The 10,635-nt window shown below is 50.7% G+C and overlaps 1 protein-coding gene and 2 long non-coding RNA genes across 4 annotated transcripts in view; 1 reads left to right on the forward strand and 2 right to left on the reverse strand.

Annotated features, from left to right (window-relative positions):
• Positions 1-4,941, reverse strand: part of LOC116463871 (actin-like protein 6B) — a 14,061-nt gene extending 9,120 nt beyond the window's left edge. For both annotated transcript variants that reach the window (XR_004246796.2, XM_032147157.2), the window contains exons 1-4: positions 4,846-4,941; positions 4,319-4,395; positions 3,936-4,101; positions 3,534-3,634 (exon numbers count right to left, since the gene is read on the reverse strand). Coding sequence is in view for 1 of the 2 variants with exons in the window: in XM_032147157.2 (XP_032003048.1) it covers positions 3,534-3,634; positions 3,936-4,101; positions 4,319-4,395; positions 4,846-4,870 (369 nt within the window). In the remaining variant the exon portion in view is untranslated. The remainder of the gene's footprint in view (positions 1-3,533; positions 3,635-3,935; positions 4,102-4,318; positions 4,396-4,845) is intronic.
• Positions 4,942-5,151: 210 nt separating this feature from the next.
• On the forward strand, positions 5,152-9,213 carry LOC116463868 (uncharacterized). The gene is made up of 3 exons (XR_004246795.2): positions 5,152-5,208; positions 8,632-8,702; positions 9,001-9,213. It is a non-coding gene; the product is annotated as an uncharacterized LOC116463868 (long non-coding RNA).
• Positions 5,201-10,635, reverse strand: part of LOC131382578 (uncharacterized) — a 14,598-nt gene continuing 9,163 nt past the window's right edge. Inside the window, exons 2-3 of the long non-coding RNA XR_009212145.1 lie at positions 6,727-6,851; positions 5,201-5,364 (exon numbers count right to left, since the gene is read on the reverse strand). This is a non-coding gene — a long non-coding RNA (uncharacterized LOC131382578). The remainder of the gene's footprint in view (positions 5,365-6,726; positions 6,852-10,635) is intronic.

Here is a 10,635-nt window from a genome sequence, read left to right on the forward strand (position 1 = left end):
AAAGTTTTATTTTAGATTATTATTTAATTTAATTAATTTATTTTTTTAAATGGAGTCTCACTCTGTCACCCAGGCTGGAGTGCAGTGGCATGATCTAGGCTGACTGCAACCTCTGCCTCCTGGGTACAAGCAATTCTCTTGCCTCAGCCTTCTGAGTAGCTGGGACTACAGGCATGCACCACCATGGCCAGCTAATTTTTATATTTTTGGTAGAGATAAGGTATCAGTATATTGCCCAGGCTGGTCTCAAACTACTGGGCTCAAGGCCTCCCAAAGTGCTGGGATTACAGGAGTGAGCCACTGTGTCTGGCCTCTCATGACCTTTCTAAGGCAGTTACTGAAGGACCTGCTCCATGAAAACAAAGGAATAAGTCAAGAAAAGGAGTCAAGTACAGGAAACAGGACTTCTAACCAGGACAGAGGCAAAAGGATTCTACAAGATGATGGTGAAGGAAGATGCCAGCATGACAGGTCTGTCCCCTGGCAGAGGGTTACTAGTGCAAACTGGACCAGGTCAGTGGGCTCCTGAGGAAATTTCTTCAAGAAGATGAAATTGATGAGAGGCCAGGGGTGGTGGCTCATGCCTGTAATCCCAGCACTTTGGGAGGCTGAGATGGGCGGATCACGAGGTCAGGAGATCGAGACCATCCTGTCTAACATGGTGAAACCCCATCTCTACTAAAAATACAAAAAATTGGCTGGGCGCGGTGGCTCACGCCTGTAATTCCAGCACTTTGGGAGGCCGAGGCAGGTGGATCACGAGGTCAGGAGATCGAGACCATCCTGGCTAACACGTTGAAACCCCATCTCTACTAAAAATACAAAAATTTAGCTGGGCGTGGTGGTGGGCACCTATAGTCCCAGCTACTTGGGAGGCTGAGGCAGGAGAATGGTGTGAACCCGGGAGGCAGAGCTTGCAGTGAGCCGAGATCGCGCCACTGCACTCCAGCCTGGGCAACAGAGTGAGACTCTGCCTCAAAAAAAAAAAAAAAGAAATACAAAAAATTAGTTGGATATGGTGGCGGGCGCCTGTAGTCCCAGCTACTCGGTAGGCTGAGGAAGGAGAATGGCGTGAACCCAGGAGGTGGAGCTTGCAGTGAGCCGAGATCGTGCCACGGCATTCCAGCCTGGGCAACAGAGCGAGACAATGTCTCAAAAAAAAAAAAAAAGAAATTGATAAAATATGTAATGGAATTGATGTCTTGACAAAAGATACAATTGATGAATAATTTAGGGTTCACATTGTTAAGTAGATAGAAAACCAGACCAAATACAATCAAACACAGGGCCGGGGTGGTGGCTCATGCCTGTAATCCCAGCACTTTGGAAGGCCGAGGTGGGTGGATCACGAGGTCAAGAGATCGAGATCATCCTGGCCAATATGGTGAAACCCCGTCTCTACTAAAAATACAAAAATTATCTGTGCCTGGTGGCGTGCGCCTGTAGTCCCAGCTACTCAGGAGGCTGAGGCAAGAGAATTGCTTGAACCCAGGAGGCGGAGCTTGCAGTGAGCCGAGATCGTACCACTACACTCCAGCCTGGTGACAGAGCAAGACTCTGTCTCAAAAAAAAAAAAAAAAAAAAGTTGAACACATTTTTTTCTCCAGTTCTAGGAAAACAAAAAGTTGCACAAGAAAGGAAAAGTGATCATAGTGTATTGTCTGCCTCAGGCCTGATTAGCATACATAGTAATAAGAGTGTAAATATTGGGCTGGGCACAGTGACTCATGCCTGTAATTCTAGCACTTTGTAAGCTGAAGTAGAAGGATCGCTGAAGCACAGGAGTTTGAAGCCAGCCTGGGCAATGTAATGAGACCCTATCTCTACAAAAGATTCTCTTAAAATTATTTCTAATTTAAAAAGAATGTAAATACCGAATACTGATTTCTTTTAAAGTCTAAAATACAACTGGGCTGGGTGTGGTGGATCTCGCCTGTAATCCCAGCATTTTGGGAAGCTGAGGCGGGCGGATTGCTTGAGCCCAGGAATTCAAGACCAGCCTGGACAACATGGTGAAACCCTGTCTCCAAAAAAATTTAAAAATCAGCTGGGCGTGGTGGCTCATGCCGATGGTTCCAGCTACTCTGGAGACTGAAATGAGAGGATCACTTGAGCCCAGGAGACCAAGGCTGAAGAATTGTGCCGCTGCAATCCAACCTGGGGGACAAACTGAGCAGAGCCCCTGTTTTTTACACAAAGTCTCAAAAACAAACAACAAACAAAACCCCAAACAACAACAACAACAAAACCCACTGTACTTAAAGAAGGGTAATAAGAAGTATGTGTGGCATAGGCTGGGGAGGAAAAGAGAGCTAAGTGATCATTTTCTAAAGTGGAAAATTCATCGATAATACCTAAAACTAAAAACTCCACAGGCAGCAATTTAAGTGTAATATTAGAGATATGGAAGAAAATACCCCCAACATTAGCTAAAAAGGAGAAAAACGGTTGCTTTATAAAGAGGAATTTATAAGGAGGTGGGTAAGAACATTTTTTTAAATGCAGTTTTAATTTTTTTTTTTTTTTTGAGATGGAGTGTTGCTCTGTTGCCCAGGCTGGAGTGCAGTGGCGCGATCTCGGCTCACTGCAAGCTCCGCCTCTTGGGTTCACGCCATTCTCCTGCCTCGGACTCCCGAGTAGCTGGGACTACAGGCACCCGCCACCATGCCCAGCTAATTTTTTGTATTTTTAGTAGAGACGGGGTTTCACCGTGTTAGCCAGAATGGTCTTGATCTCCTGACCTTGTGATCCACCCGCCTCAGCCTCCCAAACTGCTGGGATTACAGGGGTGAGCCACCGCGCCCAGCAAAAAATTTTTAATTTTTATTGTTTTAATAAAAGAGACGGGTCTTGCCATATTGCCCAGGGTGGTCTCAAACTCCTGGGTTCAAGTGATCCTCCCACCTTGGCTTCCCAAAGTGTTGGGATTACAGGTGAGCCCACATCCCCAGCTCACCAAAGTTGACCATAATAATAATAATAATAAGTTAACAGGTCAAAAAAGGACTTGTAGGCTGGGCATGGTGGCTCACACCTGTAATCCCAACACTTTGGGAGGCCAAGGCGGGTGGATCACCTGAGGTCAGGAGTTCGAGACCAGCCTGGCCAACAAGGCGAAACCCCCTCTCTACTAAAAATACAAAAAATTAGCCAGGCGTGGTGGTGGGTGCCTGTAATCTCAGCTACTCAGGAGGCTGAGGCAGGAGAATCCCTTGACTTCGGGAGGCAGAGGCTGAGATCTCACCATTGCACTCCAGCCTGGGTGACAGAGTGAGACTGTGTCAAAAAAAAAAAAAAAAAATTAAAAAAGGACTTGGAGACAGAGAAGGGCAGCAGAGTGGATAGAGCAAGAAGAGAGCAGGAGGGATGGAGACTTAGCCAAGAAAGAAGGAAAGTGGTTGGGATGGGTGAAGAGAGTCTGAAAAGTGAAGTGGCTCAGAGCGGTGGCTTGAGAGGAGAGGAGGAGAGGTGGATGGTGGGAAGGAGGTGTGGTGGAGATCAGGGTTGGGCATGAGGATGGAGGAGGCACTCACCGGAGCCTCGGACATGAGCACTGGGTGCAGGTTTGGCTCAGACTTGACGTGTTTGCTGTAGGTGTGATCCAGGATGGCTCGGAAGCACTCCCAGTCCTCGACTGGGGCCAGAAGCGCAGCATGGAGAGACGCAAGAAGGCAGGCAGGGGACAGGGACAGGAAGAAAAGGAGGGAGAAAGGCCAAGCCCAAAGGAGGGTCAGTGAGTCCAGCTCCAGGGGAACGCCCCCCTTCCCAGAAACCTGATGGGCCCCTGGGAAGAGAACCCAGCGAGAAGAACCCTGGCAGCGAGAAGAACCCTGGGGCTGCAAGGAAGACTCCGCGGGGAGTGGGGGCTGCTACGTCCCAGATTGTGGGGAGTGGGCTCCCTGTCTGTCAGGAGGTGATGGGTGGGGGCCCCTTACTCATGCCATTCTTGAGGGGCGACATGACCTCCGCTCCATCCCGAGGCACGTGCAGGGCATTGGTGTCGATGTGGAAGATCTTCCCTTTCTTCTCTTTGTCCCCCTCCAGCTCCAGCCCGCCCCCCTCCTCCGCGGCCAGCAGCCCCACCGTGGTGGGGAAGTCAGCCTGGTGGGGAAGGGTTGGGGGGATGATCGGCAGGGAGAGGGGTCACCCTCTTGCCCCTGTCCAGCCCCACAGCAGGGTCCTCAGCCCGCCCCTGGGTTTATTCCCATGTTTCAAATCAGCAGAGTTTCTGGGCGATCTGGGAGAGCCCTGGGTCACTGCAAAGCCTGAAGAAGGGTCCGGAGCCCCTAGGATTTGGAGAGGAGACTGGAAGGCTCACCTTGGGACAGTCCTCCCCAGCGTACCCAGCGCGGACTGAGAAGGAGCCAATGTCAAAGACCAGCGCCCCCACCTCATCTGTGCGGGGAGACAGGCCTGTAAGGGGACCTCCCCCGAACTCTCTCCCGCTAGGTAGCTCCGAGAGAAAGTCAGGGCAGAGCCACAGTCTCGCCACCTTCAACACCAGTCTGGGGCCGGTGGGAGCTGGGCCTGGAGTCCGAGGTCCTGGGACTGGGGGTGGGGGCATCACACCGCCAGGGTCCCTTCTTGCCCAGTGGCCATGTTCAGGCCACCCTCCCGACCGGAAAGGAAGGGGCCCGAGGCCAGGTGGAGGTGGGTTGCAAGGTAGGGCCCAGTGCCCGCGGGGCGTCCGGGGAGGACCGAGCGCAGGGGTGGCGGGAGACCCGAGCCTGGGACTGGACCCGTTCGTGCGTAGAGGTGACAGGCCCCGGGGTGCCCAGAGCTCGGATGGATGGCGCGGGTTCGGATGGCAGGGCTGCGGGAGCCGGGGGCCCGAGGCTCGCTCACCTCCGCCGTAGACGCCTCCGCTCATAGTGCCCTCTGCGCTGCTCGTGGCCCGTGGGCGGCGGCGGGATCAGCACCGAGGCGGCCGGACAGCTCCCGGGATCCCTGGAGGGGCGGGACTCACGGCGGCCAATTGGGAGGCCGGATCCCCCGCCCCCAACGGCGCCGCCGATTGGCTGCCAGGCGAGACAATGACCCGACCGGGGGCCGCTGCTTTAAAGGGGAAGATACCCTCCGTTAAGCGGCCAGGAGGAGATGGGGCCGGGGGCACCTAGCAGGGACTTAGAGACCGTCGGTACGGAACGGGCGGCAGAGAGGAGAGCAGGGAAGAGGTGGAGACTGGGACTCTGCAGGACGACTGATGAGGTCTCTACCCCCTTGCTTTTTATTTTTATTTTTATTTTTTTGGTAGAAACGGAGGTCTTGTGATGTTGTCCAGGCTGGTCTCGAACTCCTGAACTCAAGCGATCCTCCTCAGCCTCCCAAGTAGCTGGGATTACAGGCAGGTGCCAGCACCCCTGGCTAATTAAAAAAAAAATTTTTTTATAGAGACGGGGTCTTGCTCTTTTGCCCAGGTTGATCTCAAACTCCTGGCCTCAAGCGATCCTCCCACCTCAGCCTCTCGAAGTGCCAGTGGCGTGAGCCACTGCGCCCGACCTCTACCCCCTTACTTTTTAAAGCAGGATTGGGGAGAGAGCTCCAGTCCCCAGAAGGGTCATCTATCTTCAGGCTGCTCTGAGCCCCGTTCTGCCCCACCCAGGCCTAAATGGAATCACCCAGGTCTAAATGGAATCACCAGGAGAGGGAGGGAAGGGAAGATTGAGAGAGGGACCAGAGGGGGTGTGTCTCCATCTCTCTCTGTTTTTTCCTTTTTTTTTTTTTTTTAAGAGACTGGGTCTTGCTACCTTGCCCAGGCTGGCCTTGAACTCCTGTCCTCAAAGTCCCAAAGTGCTGGGATTAAAAGCATGAGCCACCGTGTCCAACTTCCCTCCTTTGTCTTTCGTTGGCCCCTTTTTTCCTTGCCTTGCTCCGCACCCCTCCCCACCCCCCGCCCCAGTACCAAGGCCTTATACGTACTGTAAGTACCTATAAGGTACTTTCACACACAGGCATTCAGCACACCTGGCTTTAGCTTCCTTTCTCCATCTGTCTCTCTTTAGCGCCTGTTCTCCTGAGGAGGCATTTATCAACAAGAGTGTTTTTGTTTCTTTTCTTTTTGAGTTGGGGTCTTCCGTCACCCAGGCTGGAGTGCAGTGGCATGCTTATAGCTCACTGTCACCTTGAAATCCTGGGTTCAAGTGATCCTCTCGCCTCAGCCTCCTGAGTAGCTGGGACTAACAGGTGCACACCACCACACCTGGCTTTTTTTTTTTTTAAGAAAAAAAACTATGTTGCCCAGTCTGGTCTCGAACTCCTGGCCTCAAGTGATCCTCCCACTTTGGCTTCCTGAGTCACTGGGATTACAGATGTCAGCCACAGCGCCAGGCTAACAACAGGGTTTTCTACTGCTTGGATCCCAGGTTATTCTGGGCTTCCAGCACCACAATTTTGGTAGCAAAGGCAAAGGAGCAGCTCTGACAACTTGGGGTAGCTGAGGGACTCTTATGTGAGGGTGTGTGTGTGTCTGTATGTATGTGTCTATGTGTGTTGGTGTATGGGTGCATGTGTGTACATATGCACATCTGAATGCTTGTGTGTGTTGACTATGCCTATCTACTTGTTTGGGGGCGAGGGAGCGTTGACACCAGAGATAGCACAGGAAGTGGATACTATGTGAGGTCCGCGTGCCCCTGAAGGTTCTCTGCTCACCACATGCCCACCCTGGAAGAGACTCCACCCCTCCCCGGCCAAAGGACAGATGGCTTTAGCTGGCTCATGGATTACCTACTGACGACGGTGGCATTTCAATGCCTAGGGTTGGTTCCAAGTTCAGACTTGGCTTCTAAGACTGAAAGGGTCCAGGTTTCAGCGGGAGTGGTGAGCTGTAGGGGAGAGGGCTGACTCAGGAGCTGGAAGAGTGAGATTTTTCCAGAGCGACCCTACATCAGTCCATTGAGGTCTGGAGGAATTGAGTGGATCTCTTAAAGTGCTTACATTTCTTTTTTTCTTTTCTTTTTTTTTTTTTTTTTTTTGAGACGCAGTCTCGCTCTATCGCCCAGGCTGGAGTGCAATGGCGCGATCTCGACTCACTGAAAGCTCCGCCTCCCGGGTTCACGCCATTCTCCTGCCTCAGCCTCCCCAGCAGCTGGGACTACAGACGCCCGCCGCCATGTGCAGCTAATTTTTGTATTTTTAGTAGAGACGTGGTTTCTCTGTGTTAGCCAGGATGGTATCGATCTCCTGACCTCATGATCCGCCCGCCTCGGCCTCCCAAAGTGCTGGGATTACAGGCGTGAGCCACCGCGCCCGGCCACATTTCTTTTTTTTCTTTTTGAGCCGAGTCTCACTCTGTCGCCCAGGCTGGACTGCAATGGCGCAATCTCAACTCACTGCAACATCCGCCTCCTGGGTTTAAACAATTCTTCTGCCTCAGCCTCCCAAGTAGCTGGGGTTATAGGTGTGTGCCACCACTCCCAGCTAATTTTTTTTATTATTATTATTTTTAGTAAAGACAGGGTTTCACCACGTTGGCCAGGCTGGTCTCGAACTCCTGATCTCAAATGAATGCCCCACCTCTGCCTCCTAAAGTGCTAGGATTACAGGTGTGAGCCAGCATGCCCAGCCGAGTGCTTGCATTTCTTATCGTTTAAAATGCTGAGGTGAGGATGAAAGGAATGTTGGGGTGGAAAGTGATTCTATTCATCTTGTCCCTCTCCTTTTGTTGACATTTAATGATGTTGCCTCACTTACTCTGAAGTTCACCTTGCCAATTCCTACTATGCCTTCTTTCCTTCCCACCACCCCAACCATGTCAGATTTAGAAATTTGCCCAGGCAGGGCATGTGGTGGCTCACGGCTATAATCCCGGCACTTTGGGAGGCTGAGGTGGGAGGATCGATTGAGGCCAGGAGTTTGAGACCAGCCTAGGCAACACAGAGACCCCATCTCCCAAAAAAAGAAGAAGAAGGAGGAGAAGGAGGAGAAGGAGGAGGAGAAGGAGAAAGAGTAGGAGGAGGAGGAGAAGGAGGAGGAGGAGAAGAAGGAGAAGAAGAAGAAAGAAGAAGAAAAGAAGAAGAAGAAGAAGGAGGAGGAGGAGGAGGAGGAGGAGGAGGAGGAAGAAGAAGAAGAAAAAAAAAAACTTCCCCAGTCTTGGCTGGGAATGGTGGCTCACACTTTTAATCCCAGCACTTTATGAGGCCAAGGCAGGCGGAACACTTGAGGTAAGGAGTTCAAGGCCAGCCTGGCCAACATTGTGAAATCCCGTCTCTACTAAAAATAAAAACATTAACTGGATGTGGTGGTGCACGCCTGTAGTCCCAGCTACTTGGGAGGCTGAGGCAGGAGAATTGCTTGAACCCGGGAGGGGAAGGTTGCAGTAAGCCAGTGATCCAAGATCACACCACTGCACTCCAGCCTGGGTGACAGAGCAAGACTCCATCTAAAAATAATAAAAAAACACAAGGAAACTTGTCCAGTCTGGCCAGGCATGGTGGTGTGTGCCTGTAGGGGTTTTACAGGTTTTTTTGTTTGTTTGTTTCCAGCTAGAACCTGAGCTCTGTCCTGGATCACACAGTCCGATGGGATCAGAGCCAGGATTAGAACCCACAGCTCTTATCACCCAGTTGAGATATGCCTTTGTTTCCTAACACCTCTGTGTTTCTTACCAAGCTGTGCTGTCTCTATCTATAGGACAGCTGGCGATGAGGCCCCCATCTGATTCTGGAGTCAGTGGCTGAAAGCTGGGCATACAGGACTATTCAGTAAGTGTCCCTGTGGATGTGTTAAGGCCTTAATATTATTATGCATAAGTTGGAAACCTGCAGTCTATTTGGTAATGAGCAGTGAATTTTCTTCTCATGGCTGGGGGGAAAGCTACAGTTGGCTAACTATAGGGCAGAACTTGATTTAAACTCCCAGTCAACTGTGACCAATTTTTTTTTTGTCATGGGATCTGACATAAGATTCTAGTGTATTATGGTAGTGGTTAGGATAAAGCAATTAATACATTTCACTTGTCCATTCATTGATTCAACAAATATCCCTTTTTTTCTTTTTAAGAGACAAGTGCTGGACGTGGTGGCTCATGCCTATAAACCCAGCACTTTGGGAGACCAAGGCAGGAAGATGGCTTGAACCCTGGAGTTAGAGACCAGCTTGAGCAACATATCAAGAACCCATCTCTACAAAAAGTTTTCTAAAAAATTAGCCAGGCATGGTGGTGTGATCCTGTAGTCTCATACTCGGGAGGATGAAGTGAGAGGATCACTTGAGCCCGAGAGGTTGAGGCTGTAGTGAGCCATGATCGTACTACTGCACTCCAGCCTGGGCAACAGAGCAAGACCGTGTCTCAAAAAATAAAATAAAGAGACAGGGTCTTGCTTTATTGCTCAGGCTGGAGTGCAGTGGTATGGTCACGGATTAGTGCAGCCTTGAACTCCCGGGCTCGAGATCCTCCTGCCTTGGCCTCCCAAAATGCTGGGATTACAAGCATGAGCCCTGTGCCTGGCCAAGAAACATCTTTGATGCCTACTGTGTGGCAGGCACCATGCTAGACATAGGAGGGATACTGAGATGGGTGAGATACAGGATATCCTTGCTCTCAAGGAGCTTTGGTGCAGTGGGGAGCTCAGATACACACAGAAGAGAGGTGAAAAGGAGGCCAAGGCCGGGCGCAGTGGCTCATGTCTGTAATCTCAGCACTTTGGGAGGCCGGGGTGAGCGGATCATTTGAGGTGAGGAGTTCAAGACCAGCCTGATCAATATGGTGAAACCCCATCTCTATTAAAAATACAAAAAATTAGCTGGGCGTGGTGGCGTGCGCCTGTTATCCCAGCTACTCAGGAGGCTGAGGCAGGAAAATAGATTGAAACCGGGAGGCGGAGGTTGCAGTGAGCCGAGATTGCACCACTGCACTCCAGCCTAGGTGACAGAGTGAGACTCCACCTCAATTAAAAAAAAAAAAAAAAAAAAAAGGGATGCCTGGAGGAGGGAGGGGCTACCTGTCACTGAGAATCCAGGAAATCTTCTAGAAGTGAAGTTGGAGCTAAACTGTGAAGGATGAGGCCATGCACAGTGGCTCATGCCTCTAATCGCAGCACTGTGGGAGGCTGAGGCAGGTGGATCACCTGAGGTCAGGAGTTTGGGACCAGCCTGGCCAATATGGCGAACCCCCATCTCTACTAAAAATACAAAAAGTTAGCTGGGCGTAGTGGTGGGCGCCTGTAGTCCCAATTACCTGGGAGACTGAGGCAGGAGAATCACTTCAACCTGGGAGGCAGAGTTTGCAGTGAGCTGAGATTGTACCATTGCATTCTAGCCTAGGCAACAAGAGTGAAACTTCATCTCAAAAACAAACAAACAAACAAAAACCGTGAAGGATGAATAGAAGCTCATAGGTGAAGAAGGCGGGAAAGATATCCCACAAAGAGAACAGCATGGACAGAGGTCTAAGGACATGAAAACTTCTGGAATATGTGGAAATAGGAGTTCAGTCTAGAAGGAGGGTTGGATGTGAGCCGCTGACAGAGGTCAGTGTCAGGAGGAGATGAGACAAAGTAATTAATGACCAACCGGAGGAGGTCGAGGCTGCAGTGAGCTATGATCACACCATTGCAGCCTGGGTGACAGAGTGAAACACTGTCTCTTAAAAATAAAATAAAATAAAATAAAATAAAATAAAATAAAATAAAATAA

The sequence above is a fragment of the Hylobates moloch genome, unplaced genomic scaffold (assembly GCF_009828535.3).
Source record: "Hylobates moloch isolate HMO894 unplaced genomic scaffold, HMol_V3 SCAFFOLD_72, whole genome shotgun sequence".
NCBI lineage: Eukaryota > Metazoa > Chordata > Mammalia > Primates > Hylobatidae > Hylobates > Hylobates moloch.